This window comes from Colobus angolensis, unplaced genomic scaffold (genome assembly GCF_000951035.1).
Source record: "Colobus angolensis palliatus isolate OR3802 unplaced genomic scaffold, Cang.pa_1.0 Scaffold26, whole genome shotgun sequence".
NCBI classification, from domain to species: Eukaryota; Metazoa; Chordata; class Mammalia; order Primates; family Cercopithecidae; genus Colobus; species Colobus angolensis.
This window is the reverse complement of record NW_012115821.1, coordinates 18,703,849-18,725,207: the sequence shown is the minus strand read 5'-3', so window position 1 is coordinate 18,725,207 and position 21,359 is coordinate 18,703,849. Positions and strand designations below refer to the sequence as shown.

At 46.0% G+C, this 21,359-nt stretch overlaps 1 protein-coding gene across 4 annotated transcripts in view; it reads left to right on the top strand.

Moving 5' to 3' along the window:
• The window catches only part of CACNA1D (calcium channel, voltage-dependent, L type, alpha 1D subunit), a 327,099-nt gene that overhangs the window by 222,056 nt on the left and 83,684 nt on the right, over nt 1-21,359 (top strand). For 3 of the 4 annotated variants that reach the window (XM_011947282.1, XM_011947284.1, XM_011947283.1), the window contains exons 10-15: nt 9,652-9,739; nt 11,091-11,117; nt 13,642-13,802; nt 14,762-14,987; nt 15,119-15,326; nt 18,205-18,325. In XM_011947282.1, coding sequence (XP_011802672.1) covers nt 9,652-9,739; nt 11,091-11,117; nt 13,642-13,802; nt 14,762-14,987; nt 15,119-15,326; nt 18,205-18,325 — 831 coding nt within the window. Of the gene's footprint in view, nt 1-9,651; nt 9,740-10,007; nt 10,068-11,090; nt 11,118-13,641; nt 13,803-14,761; nt 14,988-15,118; nt 15,327-18,204; nt 18,326-21,359 lie in introns of all 4 variants that reach the window. The other variant, XM_011947281.1, reaches the window with a different exon arrangement.

The following is a 21,359-nucleotide window of genomic DNA, read 5'->3' as shown; positions in this document are numbered from 1 at the left end:
ATGGGAGAGTCGTAGTGATGACAGTAGTGGTGATTGATCGTGCCTTTTATTAGTGTCTCTACTGTTCGCCTCTCACGACAACCTTACGTGGTACAGGTCCAACTGTTATTGACATCTTACAGGTGTGGAGGAAACTAAGGCTTCGCAGTAGCAGGTAACCTGTCCATGGCCATCCGACATGGAAGTGGCAGGGCTGGGATTAGACCTGCCCTGTCAGAGTCCAGAGCCTACCTTTTGAACTCCCACCTGTCCATCCCATGTGGTAGTGCTGTTTGGAATCACACAGCCAGTCAGTACGCAGGGCTCCTGACTCTCCCTAAAATGCCCTTTCCTTAACACCCTTCTTAGATGGGAAGCCAAACCCTGGAAACCTTTATCTAGCATGGGTTAGCTGGTTGTTGATTTACAACAGGTTCTTAAAGACAGATGTTTGTCAGTAGCTGTGGAAAGGGCACTTCCTCTCCACTGTTCCCATCCTGAGCTGGATTCCTAGCAGGAGGAGGACTGGGGCAGGTGGGCGTCCATTGCGTGAGGCCGCCTGGCTGGCGGGGCTGGCCTCGTGGGGCCCTGGTTTAGCTGCTGTTGCTGCCCTCTGCTGCTTTGTAATGAAATTGCCTGTGTTCAACCTGAAGGGGTCACAGTGGCCGACTTGCTTAAAGAGGATAAGAAGAAAAAGAAGTTTTGCTGCTTTCACCAACGCAGGGCTAAAGATCATGGTAAATTACTGAGACTGAACTTTCTCTTTCCGCAACATCTCTGATACCTTTTCCTTGCATATAGGCATTGTGTGAAATGCATGTGCCGTGTGGTGTGTTCAGAAGATGCCTATATTTTAATTGCTTGATTTCTTTCTTCTTGGACTTTTCCAAAATAAGGTGCCCTTACCAAGATAGCATTGCAGTTTTCTTTTTGTTTGAACTGTACCTTATAAAGAAGCAGCTGAACCAACTCAAAAAATTTATTTGATTCAGCATGAATATTCTTAGACTGGAAGACAGACTTTTAAAATACTTTTCCCCAAATGATGTTTTTAAATTTAAACTGTTTAGAAATTCCAATAATGTTATTTGATTGATTTTTTTTTCTCTCCAGGCTACACGTTTCAAATTGCTTCTCTCTCTCTTAGTCTCTGGCTACTTTGCCCAGGATTATGTCAAAGTTGTAGTGGCAGCTTTAAGAATGAAATTAGCTGGGTGCAGTGGCTCACACCTGTAATTCCAGCACTTTGGGAAGCCGAGGCAGGAGGATCACTTAAAGCCAGGAGTTTGAGACTAGCCTGGGCAACAAAGTGAGACCCTGTGTCTACCAAAAATTTGAAAAAAAAATCAATTGTGGTGGTGCATGTCTATAGTCCCCAGCTACTTGAGAGGCTGAGGCAGGAGGATTGCATAAGCCCAGGAGTTTGAGCCTGTAGTCAGTGATATTGCGCCATTACACTCCAGCCTGGGTAACAGTGAGATCTCTGTCTCTTAAAAACTAAAAATAGACTTCAGGGATACAAAGATTTGGGGACACTTGACTTTGAAAGTGAGAATGGGCTCCTGTGGGAAAGTTACATTTCCAGTTATGTCCTAAAATAATGCTAAACATACCCTTCCTGAGAATCCCTGGAGTAGCTGTCAGGCCCATCCCCGGGCAGGCGGTTAGGTGAGCACCTGGCTCCCTGCCTTGCTCTTCCCAAGTCATAGCAGTGGTTCAACAGCAGCACAAAGCTTTGCCTGTGCACACCAGTGCAGTCAACCCAGTTCTGCTGCCAGGATCGGCTCTGGTCACCTGACCCTGGTGAAAGTCTGTTTAAGAAGATTCAGACCGCAGGGAATTGAAGCCAGCCACTAAGGGAACAGAGGGGACACACTATACTCTTTTCTTTGAAGTGGCCTCTGCCTCCGTGGGAATGCTGAGCTCAGAGGTTATGGGATGCAGACAGGAACAACCCATGGATAGCTGAAGAGGGTTATATTAGAGTCTAGGTCTCATCAGAAGGCCTAAAAGTGAAAAAGGAATTAAGACATTATCAGATATAAGCCCTTGTCATTCAGCACATTGTGGCCCCCAGAGGAGGGGAAGGAGGAGGCGGAACTTGCCTGAGGTGGGACAGTGAGTTGGGGGCAGAGTTGGGGCTGCCTTTTTTAGCTGTAGTGTTCACAGAAGGTTTATGAACAGGAGGCTGGGCTTGATGCAGCACCTGAAGGTGTTAGCGAGAAGAATGGCCTTCAACTAAGCAGGAAATAGTGTTATGGACATAAGGAAAAATGTCTTTAAAGACTAATGTAGGGATATAGCTCTGGAGAGGTTACCAAAGGGAGATAAATGATTTCTGTCCCCAGAAAAAACACCCCTCCTTGGTTCTGCCTTCCTGAATGCAGGCTTGGGCCTTGTGATTCTCTAAGGATTCTTGTGGCTTCTCCACTGTCTTTCTGAGATCTGCAGGGAGAGGAAGCAGGCTGACACATTTAAGGAACTTTATTTTGAGTGGGAATGGCTTTTTATTGACTGAAATATCTGGGGGCTCAGGAAGGACCCGACCCTGCTGGCACCAGGTGGGGCAGGAGCCCACATATGGGTGCTGGGCTGTCCCTGTCCCTGGACACGCGGAGATAGTTACTGTCTGGGCATAATTCTTGCTTGAGACATGGAAACCTTGGTCTGGCCTTGACCCACATTCTCCAAGAAGAACCTGGCTTCTTTACAGCAGCAAGAGGCTGTTACCCTGTGGTGGCCTAATGTGTCACTACTAGCATGTGCATGTGCCTTTAGGGGGTGTGTGGGCTGCTTCTGGATTTGTCAGGCCTGTATGTCGTGGTACTGCTCATATTTGTCATGAAAATAAGATGAAAACATGAGATCTAGGTGTCAGGTACCCTCTCCCCTAGGAAGGCAGTCACAACTCAGCCACTGCTCAGTTGTCCAGCCTCACCCCCTACCCTTTCCTTTGAAAAGAATGAGAAGCTTTAGACTGCTTGGAGGTGGAAGGAAATGCTAAAAGAAATTCCTGAGCGTGCAAGAAGGCCTGTCCTGTGGAGAACAGAAGAATGAGGCTCTGAGGCCAAAGACATCTGTGAATTATACTGCTAATGGGACAGGTTCTAGAAGGAGACCGGAGGGCTCTGGGCTCAGTTTGATGTGTGGCAAGCCTTCCCTTTGGGGTGCCTTGACTGGAGGACTGGGGCTCTCCTGTGACACCCTGAGGCCTCTGGGGAGTTACTGCTTCCTGCGCTGTACCGCATTCTCTGGGACATTCTGCATGCAGAGAACTTGGACTCAGTTCTTCTGGGCAGGCCGCTGGCTTGACCCCTGGCTCCCCTCGTGAGGGTGGTGGGCAGGGGCTCACTTCTTGTGCCCTCCCCTCCTTGCAGAGCTGGGGGAATACAAGGGAAACCCCCTGGTAGATGGTAGTAAAACCAGCCAGCGTGTGGGCGTTTCTGCCTTCCTGCAGTTATAGCAGGTCAGAGGTAAATAGATCTTAGAGTTGATACTGTCCTACAGCTCATCTTACAGATCTGGTAGCCAAGCGTAGGGGAAAAGAGGCCCTTGTCCCCTTGTCACCTGATAAGAACCAGGCTTTCCTGACATTTCTTCCATCATTTTTTACCTCATCAGCCTCCATCACTGAAGGTTGATCTGAGATTTTGCTATACCTGTTAATGGTGAACATAATTTTGAGGCTGCCTGCTTAGACCCACACATAAACATTTGCTCTGTGTGTGTGTGTGTGTGTGTGTGTGTGTGTGTGTGTGATTTGCCTCTGAATTCACAAGCCTGACACATTTTGCTGAGATGAATGTTGTCCTTCAGCATGAGAGTAGATGGATAAATGTCTACACCTCAGTGAAAATGCTAGTTGTGCTGGCCTGAGAAGCAGCACATTTCTCTGGTTTACTGTGTGTGGTATTGCCCATGATGGCATCTGGCCCAGTACAAGATCTTAAAGAGAAGCGCCATGACCCACATCCACAGAGAGTGCTCCAAGTAGGGGCCTGGCCCGGCTGCCCATGCTGCAAAGGCCTTGGAAACTCTAATTACCATCTGGGACGTGCAGGGCTGCTGTCTGCCACCATCCCCTCACCCCCAGTGGCACCCAGGGCCCCACCTCAGTCCACCACACTCTAAGCCTAAGGGTCTGCCCTGGAGCTCTTCCCAGAGATCCCAATGCCTGGAATAGATTGCAAAATTTAGGCCTTGAGCTTCCCCGGATTTTCAGCAGGCAAATTGTAGTGCCAGCATCCTCTCACAGGTCACAGGCTTTCCTGTGCTTGGTTTTTCCCAGACTCACTGAAAGTAGTTTTTAAATTTATATAAAAAATAAACTCTAACAAAACTCTAACATTCCAATTTCCTGGAATGTGCCAGGGAAGAGGCCTCACAGCTTGCAGATGGCCCCTGGTGCTTATTTCTATGGTAGGGGACTGGCACTTGTCGGCAATGTGGGGAGGTCTGAGGGGTCTGCTTGCACCCCTAATAAAGCCTAGCCACTTATCAGCAATTAACACTAAGTCCCTGCTGAAGGGGACAAGGCCATCACCTAAATGGGGCAGTCATAATGCTATGGAAGCCAGTTAGGAGAAGCCCATGTGCTCCAGTAATTTGCTCATGGCTTTACCTACACGAGTTTTTTGGGTTTTTTTGTTTGTTTGTTTTTGTTTTTTTGTTTTTTGAGACGGAGTCTTGCTCAGTCGCCAGTCGCCCAGGCTGGAGTGCAGTGGCGTGATCTTAGCTCACTGCAAGCTCCGCCTCCCGGGTTCACGCCATTCTCCTGCTGCAGCCTCCCAAGTAGCTGGGACTACAGGTGCCCGCCACCATGCCTGGCTAATTTTTTGCATTTTTAGTAGAGACGGGGTTTCACTGTGTTAGCCAGGATGGTCTTGATCTCCCCTCGTGATCTGCCCGCCTCGGCATCCCAAAGTGCTGGGATTACAGGCGTGAGCCACCGTGCCCGGCCACCTACATGAGTTTTTATGACTCTTTCTGTTTGGATTTTTATAAAAGCCCAGTCGTCACCAGTGCAGCTTGATTTTTGTACTATCCTCGGTCACTGGGCTGATATCCTGTAAGTGATCTGGTTATATGCCAGATTTTGAGCGGTTAATAAAGATCATCAGAATAGTAAACCAGCACTGGTAGATAATAGACTCATTTGGCTTTTTGGAACTTTTTGATTTGTGGAATTTTAAGTATCTAACACCAAAATGTATACCAGTATATTTAAGTATGCACCAAAACCACAGTACACACTTGAAAAGAGTGGTGAGCAGAAGTCAGAAGAGATTTCTCAGTCTCAGCTGCGTGTCCCAGGGCATTTTGGCCAGTTCTCTCCTTTGAGAAATCAAGAGTTTGCTCATATACTCTCAGAAGCCCCTTCTGGTTGTAACAGTCTATGATTCTTCTGTCCTTATTTTTAAAAAACATAGATGAGATCCTATTGGGGCTAAAGGAAGGGAAAGTCGTATCAATTTATTAACATTAAAAAAATGAATGCCTAATGCAAGTAAAGGGTAAAATGTTTTATTTTTCATAAACGAGATCTTTGTTATACCCACTGAGCCTGATCTTTTCAAATATTTTTGGAAAAGGGAACGCTCTCTGTCCTGTGGTAGGGAGTAAGTAGCTGGAGAAGATAGGCTGCCAGGGGCCTGGTCAGAGTGTGTTTCCTCTGCCCAGATTTAGGGGCTGGATCAAGGTCTGTTTCGAGGACCAAATGAGGTCTCCAATTTCTAGCGTAGGCACTGTCCTCTTCCTTTTCCATCTGCCTCCACTTCTCCTCAGCCCTGGCAACATCTTTCTGGGATATATTTATTTCTTATGTGCTGTGGCTCTTTAGGTGTCAAACAGCTATGACAGGAGAAGTTGCTATGGCTATGCCTACAGAAGGCAAAGTTAGACAATAACTCAGCTAAAGACAGAGAAGATACAAACCTTTGCCCACTTTTTGATGGGGTTGTTTGTTTTTTTCTTGTAAATTTGTTTGAGTTCTTTGCAGGTTCTGGATATTAGCCCTTTGTCAGATGAGTAGATTGCAAAAATTTTCTCCCATTCTGTAGGTTGCCTGTTCACTCTGATGGTAGTTTCTTTTGCTGTGCAGAAGTTCTTTAGTTTAATTAGATCCCATTTGTCAATTTTGGCTTTTGTTGCCGTTGCTTTTGGTGTTTTAGACATGAAGTCCTTGCCCATGCCTATGTCCTGAATGGTACTGCCTAGGTTTTCTTCTCGGGTTTTTATAGTTTTAGGTCTAACATTTAAGTCTCTAATTTTACACTGTTGGTGGGACTGTAAACTAGTTCAACCATCGTGGAAGACAGTGTGACAATTCCTCAAGGATCTAGAACTAGAAATACCATTTGACCCAGTCATCCCATTACTGGGTATATACCCAAAGGATTATAAATCATGCTGCTATAAAGACACATGCACATGTATGTTTATTGCGGCACTATTCACAATAGCAAAGAATTGGAACCAACCCAAATGTCCCTCAATGACAGACTGGATTAAGAAAATGTGGCACATATACACCATGGAATATTATGCAACCATAAAAAAGGATGAGTTTGTGTCCTTTGCAGGGACATGGATGCAGCTGGAAACCATCATTCTCAGCAAAGTATCACAAGGACAGAAAACCAAACATCGCATGTTCTCACTCATAGGTGGGAATTGAACAATGAGAACACTTGGACACAGAAAGGGGAACGTCATGCACTGGGGCCTGTTGTCGGGTGGTGGGAGAGGGGAGGGATAGCATTAGGAGATATACCTAATGTAAATGACAAGTTAATGGGTGCAGCACACCAACATGGCACATGTATACATATGTAACAAACCTGCATGTTGTGCACATGTACCCTAGAACTTAAAGTATAATAAAAAAGAAAAAAAAGAAGATACAAACCGAGAGTGATAGCCAAAGCTGATTCAGAGGTATGGAAGATTGCTCACACTAGATGCGACTGTGCAATGATGAAAGTGGCCAGGGCGAAGTGACACTGGATTGGTCGCTTTGCTTCCGGGGAGCTCCAAGAGAGCTTTTCTGAGATGATGGAGTTAACATGTGTGGGCCTCACTGATCATCAAGCCCTGGGGACCCAGCACTCTGCATGCCTCATCTCATTCTTATCCTTTCACAGATGAGGAAATGGTGGTGTACAGAAGTCAGGTCACAAACCCGGGGCTATACTTAGATCCGGTCAACCTGTGCACCTGCTGTCAGCCACCATCCCAACCCAGCTGAAGAATAGTCAGCTCAGAGAGCAGGAGGACCCTCCCTCGCCCTCAGTGGAGCCCTGGCACAAGGCTGTTTGGGGAGTTTGGTTTTACTTCTTGTCTTTCCCCACAATTAGTCTAGGGAGCAACTAGAATATTTCATACACTAATAGCCGGCAGGGAGCCAGAAATGCTAACTGATGACCCTGTTCCCATAGAAAATATGTAATTTATCTCTTTCAATCAGATTGTTTTTAAAATGAAATGCTGCGACTGTACTGATACCAGCATGAGACAAGACTCCAGAGATTAAAAAGCCACAAAGACTTAATCTGTTCAGAAGTTTGCTCTTTTGAAAATAATGACTAATGTTCCAACATGATTAATATTAGAACTATGAGACAGCAAACTGTTAAAGATGGAAATGATCCTCAAGATTGTGACGTTCACACCACCATTTTAGAGACAGGAAAGTGAAGGCTGGAGAGAGGCGGCCCATTGCCCAGGAGACTCAGAAAACAGAACCAGGACTGTGGGTTCCCCACGTCGTACTGCCCTTGCTTCCTGGTCCCCTCAGTCACTGCAGTAACCACCAAGGAAAACGCTGCACAGAACTGACACATGGTCAGATGTCAAAAGGGTCTCCCACTGTGATTTTCTTTGTTGGATTTTGCAATCTCCTAGCCTTTCTGCTGAATCAGAGTGAGGAACAGTCGAGGAGAATTGTGTGAATAGCTTCTTGTGTGTCAGTGTGTGTTAATGGAGTTTTTTTTTTTTTTTTTTTTAGGTTTTTCCATGATTAGATTCGGTTTTTTGTTTGCTTGTTTTTGTCCAGTTTTTTTGTTTGTTTTTGCATGAAATAATGAAAAAGTAAATCAAGGTTTGTAATTGGTTTCTTTTGACTTAGGAGAGAAGAAAATTATTCTATGAGAGTACCAGCGATGTAACATGAGTCTATAATTTTACTCACTTGGTCTTAACTTTTGACACCCTTTCCTCAGTGTTCCTGGGCATGGCTGTGGAAGCTCCCGTGCAGGCAGGCTCAGTTCCTCGGGCACTCACAAGCAGAACAGATCAGGGATCTTCTTTGGTATCCTCAAAAAACTTACTTCTCAGACCACTGGGTTCCTTGAGCCAGGTTCCACCTATATCCCTGTTATTACCTTTATGAAGTCTGGTATGAGCAAGCCGGGCAGAACACAGCCCCCTACGCAGAGCTGCCTGATCCAGCTCCTTTCCCTCTGAGCCTGGGCTAGGCCTCAGAATCTTTGCCATAGGGCTTCCAACCCACTACCAGTATTTGCAGATGAAACTTGAGGCATCCTTGCTAATGGGAGCCACATGGGCCGAGCCCACGGGCCAGGCTTTCCTGCTGACACCATAAGGTCTGTAAAAACAGTCACTACAGTTCAAAGCCGTGCCTCAGGAAAAAGGAAGTACACGTGGATTCTCTTCGGTGACTTCCTCTTTTACCTCTGCCCCCCGGCAGAATTAATTATTCTTTACTCTGGAACCTCCTGCACAGACCCCTGAGGTAGCTCTCTTCACAGCTAATGGAAGTGAGCTGGGGGCTGCCTGTTCCTCACCCCTGTTCCAGGTGGGTGGGGTGCTATGTGCCCTCTTTGTGCCCCCACCCTCCTCCACTGCCTGGGCTCCAGCCTGTGTTCATGATGTTTATGGGGTTGAATCAAGTGGATGAGAAAAGACGCTCATGCACCAGATGGTGGCCCTGGGTGGCCCCTGGACCTCCACACTCTAGTGGGCGTGTTTCCACATTTCCTCCACTTCTGCTCAGGATCCTGCCATGGAGGAGTGGGACGGGCCCAGAGACCCCAGTCGCACTGGGACCAGAGTCAACCTTACCCTCTGCTCACTGGTTGATAAAAACCTTCTTTTCTCACCCGTGACGCTCTAGTTCCTTGGTGCTCTAGGGCCAGCTTACTGGGTAAGAACTTTCTGCGTATTGGCTTCACAAGCTCAGCACAACTTCAGCATCAGGTAAAATAGCAAAAAAAATAGAGTTCTTAACTCTAAAAAATGTTGTGCATGGTACCTACATGCACCTTTTGGGGCAAGCAAAGATGTACCTGTAAAGTACATTTTGGTGGCTTCTCAGTCTGATCCCAGAGATGAGGAGTATAAAGTGGTGCTATACCCAGCCACAGGATTCACTTTGATCCCTTGGCTTCCTTTCTTGGAAATGTCTAGGTGGATAGAATGTCCTTCTGGAGGGGGACTCTGTGCTTTCCCTACAGGCCATGGGCACAGAGGCTCACTTGCGGTGGAGAGGCCTGGCTCCCTGGCACTCTCTTAGCCCAGCTGAGCCTCTGAGGGCCCTTGTCGCCCTCCTCCTGGGTTCCAGAGGTCTGCCTGGTGGCAGAGGCTCCCACCTGGCCTGCTCCCAGGCATGCAGCATAACCCGCATGCTCTCTGAAGCCCATCTTCTCCCCACAGCTAGCATGCCCACCAGTGAGACTGAGTCAGTGAACACAGAGAACGTCAGCGGCGAAGGCGAGACCCGAGGCTGCTGTGGAAGTCTCTGGTGAGTGTGGGGAGCACTCGCCCTCCTTCACTTCCTATTGTCTCAGAGAAGCAGATGGTGAGGAAGATGGCCCAGGCTGCAGCAGAGCCCTGGGCCATCGCCTTGGGAGTGGTGGGCGGGAAGGCTTCTCGTACCCCTTGCCACACTTCCTCCTGTGCCAGGGCTATCCCTTCTGCACACCCCCTCCCCGCATTTCACATGCCTCTTCCTGTAAGTGGAGCCCATGAAGAGTGTGGTGGTTAACCTGGCCACCTGCTGTGTCCATTAGGTGCTGGTGGAGACGGAGAGGCGCGGCCAAGGCGGGGCCCTCTGGGTGTCGGCGGTGGGGGTAAAGGCCTGATTCTCCTTCCAGCCTGGGTTTGGCATTTGTGCTTTTGAAGAAGAGCTTCTGTGGCAGAGTTGCTGACTAGAATGTGCTACGTATTGAAGTTTTCCTTTGCTCGTGGGACCTTCCTAACCTCAGGCCTGGCGGTTGGATGGCGAGGCCCTGCCTTCTCGGTGCCTGGCACTTTTTCCCTGGAGCCCTGCACCAGCCTCTCCTCCTGATGGAAGGCACCATTGCATTAACACTCACTGGCTTTTTCTAGATGATTTGGGCTGCAGCAGCTGGCGGGGCGGGGGGTGGCTGGGGGGACCAGCAGGGCAGAATGTGCTGGGCACTGCCTGCTGTGGGGGAGCCCTGTGCAGTTTGGTTTTGTTTGCTGCTTGCTGGTATCCTTCAGGTCTTATCTCTGTAAAGTGCAGGTATCATTTTTAAGAGAACTCAATCTTACTCTTAGCAGAGTTTCATAAAAATGATGTGTTATGGGCAGAATATGCAACCATTTGTGAAGTGATTTTGCCTCCATTCTCTTGCTCTGCCCTCTCTGAGACATCATGAAGCAGACAGAGAATGGGTTTGTCATCCCCATTTTATGGATGAGAACGCTGAGGCCCAAGAAGACATGCTGCTTTCCCATACTCCCCCAGTGGGAGAATGGCAGCACTGGGACTCCTAGTGAAGTGCTCCCTCTGTGGTAGTAGCAGCAAATGCTGCTGTTGAGATGAGTGGCAGGAGAGACTCTGCTGCCTTCATTTTGGCCCCTGCATCACTGCCTGCTGCCAGGGCCCGCAGGGAATCTGGCTGAGTCTTCCCTGACCTGGGCCTCAACGATGCTCGGTCTGCTTCTCTGGCCCTGGCGGCACCCCGATTTCTGCTCTGGCCTTGCCCCCCCGCTGGCCTGCTGTGGTAACCAGGGGTGCTAAGTCCAGGCTGTATGCATGGCTTTTATGATATCTCAGCTGAAATGATGGGGAGTGTGTGCTCAAGCCCTCGGAACCAGAATCTTAACACTTTTTGTCTTTCTTTCAGTCAAGCCATCTCAAAATCCAAACTCAGGTCAGTATCTTCTTTCTGTTTCTTCGTTAGCCTGTGTGTTGCCTTTGTATGTTCTCGCTTCTGAATTTTATGTAGAATTGCTCAGGACTTGAGTTTTCCTCTATGGGTTATAACATTGATACCAAATTGCAGTCAGTCAGTTGCATCCTATGAGCCTGCCTTAGGGGGCAGTGTAATTGGTGCCAAAAATCTCCCTCAAAACAAACCAATAAGACCCAGTAACGATTTTTGCCTCCCCGTTAATTCTCCTTATTCTCTGAGTCGTTTCCCTAAGAGAGATGCTGCTTGTCACTTTTCTGCTCGAAAGCTTTCCATAGAAAGGGAGTTCAAGAAGTCTCCCAAGGTACTAGCATTTCTTGATGTGCGTGTAGGTTACGTGTTCGGTTGGTAAAACTCATTGAACCATATACCTATGATTTGTGTACTTTTCCGTCTGAGTGTTATTTTTCAACAAAAACATTTTCCTACTATATATAAACACTAACTTAAAATAGACAAGGACCTAAATATAAAATATAAAATCATGAACATTCCAGAAAGAAAACATAGGAGAAAGTCATTGTGACCTTGAGTTAGGCAAAGTTTTCTGAAGATGCAACACCCAGTATACCCTCTGTAACAGAAAACAAACAGATAATTGGTCTTTGTCAAAATTAAACTTCTGTTCTTCAAAAGAAAATATAAAGGTAAGCTTCAGACTTGGAGAAAAATATTTGCAAAGAATATTTGATAAAGGACTGGTATCCCATATGTATAAAGATTAATACATAAAGAAGAGTGTCAATAATAGAAAACCCAATAAAAAATGGGCAAATTTTTTAATAGTCATTTCACCAGAGAAGAGATGTGGTAGCAAATAAGCACATGAAATGACCATCAGTTGTTACAAAAATGCACATTAAAATCACAGTTGGATACCACTACACGCCTATTAGAGTGAATCAGATTTAAATATCTGACAATGCCAGGTTCTGACAAGGATGCTGATTGGTGGGAACTTTCATACAATGTTGGTGGACGTGTCAAATGACACAGCCGTTAAAAAAATAGTTTGGTAGTTCCTCATAAAGTTTAAACATATATTTACTGTGTTTATATGTGGCCTAGACATCCCGCTTCTAAGGTGTTTGTATAAGAGAAATGAAGGTATATGCCCATACAAAGTTGTAACATGAGTGTTTATACCAGTTTTATTCATACTTACCCGAAGCTGGAAATAACCCAAAGGTCCATCAAATGTAAATGGGTAGGCACGCTGTGGTTCACCAGTATGATAGAGTACTAGTTTGTGTCTGCCGAGTTTTGCGTCCCAGGAGAAACCCAGCTGTGAGTGGGACAGTCTTTAGTGTCCTTAGTAGAGTTTTTCCACGCTGGCCAACATGTTAGAAGCTGCTCTTTCCATTGGAAACGACACGGCAAGAGCAATAATAAAATGCACCTTGCTTGATCCAGGTTTTGGGAAAGAGTTAGCACAACTCTTTCTCTGCTCACTTCCTGGGTTACAGATTTCTTTTTGCCTAGCAACACAGCTGAGTCAGCCAGGGTAGCCTGGAGATTCCTCTTGACTCAGGCCCCCAGAGGAAGTACCCCATTGTCGTTAGTGAGGCAGCACAGCCTGGAGAGGACTGATTTCACCAACTGGCTGGCCCTTTCATGGCATCTGGCTCACTGAGCTGCAGCTCACGGCACACTTTACCAAGCCATCCCCTTGTGGCAGGGAAGGTTTTCTAGGAGGAGACAGGCTAAGGGAGAAAATATTTTCTCTGATCACAAACAGGAACTGAAGGTGGGTGGAGGACATGCTACTTGTCTGTTTGGCTCAGCTCATTTTATTTTTATGAAAACACGATTCAATATTGGCTCTTCTCCTAAAGGTATATTTTGAGCATCACTAGTTAGAAAGGGCACCTGATGACTCAGTATGAAAATTCATGTCCTACTCAGCTTTGACAACTCTCCAGGCTCTGAAGGAACCTCAGAGATGTAAGAAAGGATTGAAAAGATGCCCTTTAAAAAAAAAAAAAAAAAACTAGCTTTGTAGCACTTTGCTGCCTGGTAAATTCTGTATGGTGATTGAGATGCCGCAAGAGATGTGTGTAATAAGCGAAGTGGCTCTCTGCACTGATGGCATGAGCAGATCCACATCCCATATGGTGGATATAGGAACTGCATATGTGTGCAAGTGTAGTTTTGCATCTGCACATGAATCTATGAATATTTAGATTTTCTAACCCACTTAAGGGCTGCATATGACAGATTCTGGAGTTATCTGTAAGCCATAAGGAAGGAAACTGATAGTGTGATCAAGTCAATGTAATACTTTTAAAAGTCGCATTTTAAGACCAACATACTTTTTATTATGAGGTCTGTTAATTTCTGTGCCATTTGTGCTCATCTTTACTTCCTGTACTCCCACCCCAATCTGGACCTCCAGAGTGAAAGCCAAATTATCTCTCAATCCTATTTATTGGATACTCAGATGCTGTATCTGTCATCTAGGGAGTAATGTTTGCTTGTCTTTCAGCCGACGCTGGCGTCGCTGGAACCGATTCAATCGCAGAAGATGTAGGGCCGCCGTGAAGTCTGTCACGTTTTACTGGCTGGTTATCGTCCTGGTGTTTCTGAACACCTTAACCATTTCCTCTGAGCACTACAATCAACCAGATTGGTTGACACAGATTCAAGGTACAAGCAGAGGCCGTTCCTTTTTTGTTCTGAACTAGAGATTTCTGTGGCTGTCCAGCTGCCATTTGGTCTTATCTGATCGCTGCATGATGAAGTATCAGAACGTTTCTAGTGAGGACAAACTTGGTAGAACTATCCAGACACAGCACCTACCAGAGCGAGGGTGCCGTCTGTGCCGTGTAGTGAAGCACCTTGGAGCCGCTTAATGCTGAGCATCTAATTGTCCTGACCCTGAGCCAACCTAGGACCGAGGATTCTAGGAGCCGGAAGGGACCTCATAACCCCTTCTCCCTGTGCTCATCGGGGACGCTTCATTTTCCCCTGTAGTACTTGTGGCAGATGGTTTTGGTTCCCCTGCTTTGCATGCTCCAGCAGTGGAGTGTGGGACACTCATCCCCAGAGACAGCCCATTCTGGGTTTGACAGTTTTAAGCCTTTGAAAAGTCCTTCCTTTCATCCAGTCAAACCTGTCTCCCTCCACCTCTCCAGCCTGCTTGGTGGTATTTTCAGCTGTTGGAAATGACATTGATAGGTGACTGCTTTTGATATCATCATGCCATAAACAAATTCAGACAGGTCTTTTTTGTGTGATTGAATGAAAAAATATGTATAACCTGATGGTGTCAATGCAGAATCATAGGCTTTTAGGGCTGGAAGGTGTCAAGGATTATGTGATGAGCTGCCCCTTCCCATTTTGTCATCAGTGACACTGAGACCTGGAGAAATCCAGTAACTTCTCCGGAGTCACACACCTAGCTCGTAGCAGAAGCAGGACCAAAGCCTGGTGGACAGACTGTCCACGCAAAGGCCACATTTCTGTCCTGGGTGAGGTATTGAAGAGAGAGACAAAGTATTGGCATATTTCCTGTGGGGTCTGTTAGGGAGGAAGATGTGAGGGTCAGGAACCGTCTGAGTGTCTTGCGGGAGACCCTGAAGATAGGTGCCCCTTTGTCTTTCCAGATATTGCCAACAAAGTCCTCTTGGCTCTGTTCACCTGCGAGATGCTGGTAAAAATGTACAGCTTGGGCCTCCAGGCATATTTCGTCTCTCTTTTCAACCGGTTTGATTGCTTCGTGGTGTGTGGTGGAATCACTGAGACGATCTTGGTGGAACTGGAAATCATGTCTCCCCTGGGGATCTCTGTGTTCCGGTGTGTGCGCCTCTTAAGAATCTTCAAAGTGACCAGGTAAGGAAATGTGGGTCCCACTGCAAATGTGTTATGAACAAGAGGCGGCGACCATCATGTCCCCGGGCAGGTGATGTTCTGCTCTGTCCCACATGGGTGTTCTGAGCTCACACCCTCATCTTGACTTATAGGCACTGGACTTCCCTGAGCAACTTAGTGGCATCCTTGTTAAACTCCATGAAGTCCATCGCTTCGCTGTTGCTTCTGCTTTTTCTCTTCATTATCATCTTTTCCTTGCTTGGGATGCAGCTATTTGGCGGCAAGTTTAATTTTGATGAAACGCAAACCAAGCGGAGCACCTTTGACAATTTCCCTCAAGCACTTCTCACAGTGTTCCAGGTGAGTCCTCCCTCCGTTCCCCGAAAAGCACTTTGTGAGCAGCAGCTAAAACTCCTCTGCCTTCTTGTCTGCTCACACTCAGGAAGACAAAAGGACTCCATTTTTTTCATATCTGCCCTAATGATAGCCTGGTAAATTTTGTGTCATTTAAGTTATTTGTTCTGCAGCATCCTCCAGCTATCTATGTTATGTGATGTAATTTTTTAAAGACTTCTAGCTACATTATAAAATAATAAAAAATGTTTTTCACACTCAAGCTCTTCTCAGAAAACTTTTTGATTGATTTTGTGAGGTTTCTTTGAAACAGACTCTAAAATTCTTTTTTCCTTTGCTACTTTTTGTTGGCAGGCCAGTTTATAATCTTAGTTATAATAGATATACACAAGAAGCGAATTCTCATGCCTCTATTCTTTGGTGTGTAGTTGGAGGAATCAGAGTGGTAGGAACTGTGACAGCCATTGGCCCTTCTGTCCTCCTCCTGGTATGCAATGAGGACACACAGATTCTGAGGATGCCTGTGCTGTGAGGCCTCTGCAGGCAGTGGCTGGGAAGGAAACGGTGGTTGCAGAGAGGCACCGATGGCTCTGCTGCTCAGAGCAGCAGCAGACGCTCCCCTCATTCTAAGCTGAGGTGCTCAAAACCCTCCTCCTTGGACAGGGTCTGATGGATAAGTTTAAAAGACCCACCTGTCCTCATTGCTTTTCCTGTGTGATGAGAGCTGCAGAGCCCTGCCAGAGAGGAAAGGCAGCAGACAGCTGGGTCCTGTGGTGGCCCTTTCCATGCCCAGCTCTCTGCCGTGAATGAGTCACTTACCCATTTCTGAAGAAATCCAGAGACCAAAGGGAATAATCTGGACAATTCTTTCCCACCTGGCCATTTTGAGGCATATATAATCTACTGTAAGCCATAGTTTTGTTGTTTGAATTTGTTTGAATTATACTTAAATTTTGGCTGCTAATCAGCCATTCTTTTTTTTAAGAAATTTTTCTTTCAGAGCAACTGGTGTCTTTTTTTTTTTTTTTTTTTGGTAATGCATGCATATGGCACAAAATTCTAATGTTACAAATGAATAATAATTCTCCCAGCCAGCCACAAATTTCCTCTTCTAGGAAGCAACCACCATTAAACAGTTTCTTGTGAATGCTTAGATCTGCATTTTCTGATAGCTACAACTCAGTTAAGCTACCTATAGGTGACTTTCCACAGACAGGAGCTCACTCGACGTGCTGTTTTGCATCTTGCTTTTATCACTTCAAGTGTCCTCAAGAGCCTTCCTGCTTGGTCCGTAAAAGGCTGCCCCTCCTTTGAAATGCTGTATCCATGCAGTGGTACAGATGTGCCATTGTTCATATGACCAGTCCCTTGCTGACAAGCATTTACTTCTGTCCGGTCTTGGCCCACATAAACAGGGCTCTGGTAGGTAATCCTGAACACGTGCCAGAGGGCACATGTGTTGGCTGTAGGGACAAACTCGCAGAAATGGAATTGCTGCTTTAGAGGGTGTGTCCATTTTAAATGTTGAAACCCTTGCCCAAGTGCTCTCCTTCTGGTTGTATTAGCTCAGTCTCTTCACACTGCCCATTGCCTCACTGCCTCTCCCCTCAGTGGAGAGCATGCTTTGGGATGCCCGTCAGATAGGTGAAAATGGCGTTTCATTGTACTTTTAACAGATACTCCTCTTATCAGGAGTGAAGTTGAACATGTTTTCGTATGACTCAGAGCCATCAGTAGTGCCTTTTCTGTGAATTACTTTATCTTTTCAAATCATTTGCCCATTTTTGTTTGGTTGTGATCCGTAACAGTTTAAATTTTAAAAATATATAGTCCAGATTGAAGATAAAGGAGCTCTGTCTGTCATTGGAAGAGAACATTTTTTTTTCATTACTGTTCTTGTTCATCTGATTCTATTTCATCATAGATTGAATTATCAAGTGTGATCAGCAGAGAAGATTAAATGTCAGGTCATTGGTGATATCTACTCTTGAGGTAGTTTTGTAAATTTACATGAGACATTTAGAATTTCCTGCTTCTGTAATTTCATAGGTATAATTATCCATTTCCACAGTTGATGGACTATGTGGAATGCTATGCAGCCGTTAAAAGAATGAGGTGCACCTTCTGACACAGAGGGTCTCCAGAGTATGTTGTTGAATGAAAACACAAGCCAGTTGCAGAAAACTTTGCATAGCATGAAACCCTTTATGTCTGAAAACTCAGAGAAGACACCTAGTGCTTGTTTTCTTTGTTTGTAAATGTTTTTAAATCCGTAGTCGAAGGTTCCAGAGAGACACAGAAAGGGCATGCTTTCTGGAGAAGGGGCTAAAACTGGGCTGGGGTGTAATGAAAAAGCACGTAAGTCTTGGCTGGGTGCGGTGGCTCACACCTGTAATCCCAGCACTTTGGGAGGCCAAGGTGGGCAGAACACTTGAGGTCAAGAGTTCGAGACTAGCCTGGCCAACATGGTGTAACACTGTCTCTACGAAAAATATAAAAATTAGCCAAGTGTGGTGGTGGTCGCCTGTGATCCCAGCTACTTGAAAGGCTATGGCAGGAAAGTCGCTTGAACCGGGGAGGTGGAGGTTGCAGTGAGCCGAGATCAAGTCACTGCACTCCAGCCTGACGATAGAGCGAGACTCCATCTCAAAAACAAACAAACAAAACATAAGTCTTAAGTATAAGGTTATTTTTTTTTCACTCAAAGAATTAACTTGTCTATTTGTGTAGTTAAAAAACAATGTTTTAGAAATTCCATGGGATAACAGATGGATTTGTTCAGTGCAAACTGGACTGTGAAAGGCAGCTTAAACCAGATCTAGGCAGCCACCGAGGGGCTCTGGAGAGAATCCACCTGCTGGCTGATACCAGTTTGCCCTCTCAGATCCTGACAGGCGAAGACTGGAACGCTGTGATGTACGATGGCATCATGGCTTACGGGGGCCCGTCCTCTTCAGGAATGATCGTCTGCATCTACTTCATCATCCTCTTCATTTGTGGTAACTGTATCCTTCAAGCTGACCAGGCTTTGTTGTTGCCGTCGTTATCTGGTTTTGTTTTTCTTCTGGATTTCTCTGTGGTGATGGTGGTGGTAGTAGTTGTGGCAGGGAGGTGAATGCCTTTACCTTATTAGCTCAATATCTACTTTTCTTCCATGTTGCTGGGGGACAGCATCCTGTAAGCAGAATTCCAGAGAGACTTTGCGGGATGCGTTCTGGCTAAGAGAAGCAAGCCCAGGGAAGCAGCATGAGACAGCACACGTGCTGGTCCCAGAGGTCACTCAGTTTGGCATCATGTCTCCTGTACAGGTCCTGAGGAATGGCTGAGCACAAGGCCAGGTGGTTCTTTATGTTATAATTATCGAGAGCTTAGGCATCCATCTGTGACTTCCTAAGACCCTTCGTGACTGATGGGAGCCATCTTCGTGGACTGATCTGTGCTCCCTGGGCTAATTTCACCTTGCTGATCTGTCCATCTTTGGGGATCAAGTGTCCATTGGCTAGCTGCTAAATCATGCTGCGTAACTTCTCTCTGCCTTACTTTACTCCTTTTCCCTGTCAAGAGCCACTCTCTCATTCTAGACCTGGAATTGGCCCTTGGATCTGTATTTACCTCATTCAGACCCTTCCTGATCCTGCAGCCTTTGGTTCTCGATGTTTTATCTCCAGGTCCTCCATGCCTAGCACCAGACCTGGTACACAGAGGCCTTTAATGAATGTTTGATGCATGAACAACATACACACATGATACTACACCTGGGTCTTCACCCTTCCATTGTAAAAGATCCTAATCTGGATTCTTCTAAGGGGGCCCAGATCTCTGTAGGTGTTTCCTCCTTTATCTTGTCTGGCTCACTGATAAATTTTCTTCAGTGTGGTAACCTCAGTGCAAACCTGCCCGCTCTTCTACAAGGACAATGCTTTGTGCTATAAGGTATTTTATGAAAACCCCAGCTCAACACATACATCCTTCTAGTCCCTTGACTCAGCTCTAAGGCCCCCTCCACCAGAGCCACCCCTGCCCTGTCTCCCACCCAGAGAAGTTTCTTCTACCTCTGAGCTCTCCCTCAGATTTTATCCACGTCTCTTACTGCCTGTAGGTTCTTCTGTCTACTGGATGTTTATTTATTTATTATTTTTTTAGAAGGAGTCTCACTCTATCACCCAGGCTGGAGTGCAGTGTGTGATCTCAGCTCACTGCAACCTCTGCCTCCTGGGTTCAAGTGATTCTCCTGCCTCCGGCTCGTGAGTAGATGAGATTACATGTGTGCACCACCATGCCCAGCTAATTTTTGTTTTTTTAATGGAGATGGGGTTTCTCCATGTTAACCAGGCCAGTCTGAAACTCCTGACCTCAGGTGATCCACCCACCTTGGCCTCCCAAAGTGCTGGGATTACAGAGCCACTGTGCCCAGCCTGTCTACTGGAATTTTGAGCGGGCATTCCTCCATCTCCCTAACTAGATGGATAAACTTCTTGAGTCAGGAATCTTTTTTGTATTCACATATCTCGGTAGAGTACAGGATCTTGCACATAGTTGGCACTTGGTAAATGAATGGTCATTCTTTTCTTTTTCTGCTGTCCTCATGGTTGACTCTTTAGGCCACAGCAACTCCCTGAGCTTAAATCTGCGGAGAAATAGTACCTGGTGGCTGTCTGTCATTGTTTTCTTTATAGCACGTGTGACTATATCAGAGGTGCTTAGGGAGCTGCTTATGCTCTGTCTTCCCCAACTAGAGTAGACATTCCGGTGTGCGGTGTTTCTTCCCGTGCCCTCAGCACCCACAGCAGTGCCTGGCACATTAGAGGTGCTTGGTAGATCTTTTTGGATGAATTCCAGAGCATGCCACTCTTTAGGAGGGTCTGAGTAATACCTCTCAATGCAGATGATGGATTTTTCTCTGGGAAGTTGTTTGTTACAAGCTTGTAAGATCTTACTGTGGCTCATCACTCTAGATTTGCTTTCCACTACCCAAAGGAGTTGAGTGTCATTGCAAGACTAGAGAGATTATTGTTTCTTCACTGAGATCATGGAGGGAATACTCACTACAGCTAGTCTCATCACTAGCCCCTGTCTGAGTTACCATTACCCCAGGCCTAGCAGAGAAACGCTCATGTTACCAGGGCATCTTCAGCCCAGGACAAATTGCTTCCTGAGGCTCATTGCAGCTCCAGTTAAAAAATAGGCCAGCACGTCAAAGGCTTTTTGAGTCTTAATGTAATTCACTTATGTTTCTCTTCTCTTTAAAGCCTTGAATAGATTAGTCAGGCATGCTATTCCCTCACAGAGATCTCATCATCTGTTCCTTGTTAGGTTACATTGGTTTACGTGTTCAGCAACCCATCCAAGGTAACAGACTGCACGGGACGTATGGGACAGTGCTGTGCTGCTCCTGTCTTGGGGTCTCTCGGCTTCTGCGGTTTTGCCTACAGATGGCCGGGCATCAGGCAGAGAGAAGCATTTGTCGCAGAAGGGGGCCTTCTCACTTACTGCCCTCTCATCCCTGTGCTTCTCAGAAACATGCTTCACTGCTAATGGGTAAGAAACAGGCATCTTCTGATTTAGGAGTCTTGTTCAGAATACTTGTTAAAAACAAAAACATTCAAGAAAGTCATGTATACAACAATTACAGTAAGAGTGAAAAACCATGATAATTTGTTTAGTCACCTAACCTTTTATTGTGTTTTTTAACTGGAACTGCAGTGAGCCTCAGGAAGCAATTTGTCCTGCACTGGAGAGGGCAAAAATCAAGTTCAGGTACAGTGATCAAAGATTGAGCTGCAGTGAGACTATTCATAATAGTCCAGCACCAGGTGGCAGTAAGTCAGGCACGTTATAGTCAGTCAGTGTTTGTGGAATGAAGGAATGAATGAGTTATCTGTAGACTCTGAAGGTTATTTCAAAGGAGAAATTCTCATACTGTCTTGTGCAAGGGGATCATCATTTGAATAACTTGCAACCTTTGAAGTGGTCTATTTTGGAAAGCACTCCCCTGAAGATATATGTTGTAGTTGTAGTATGTGTTAAAAAAAAAAAAAA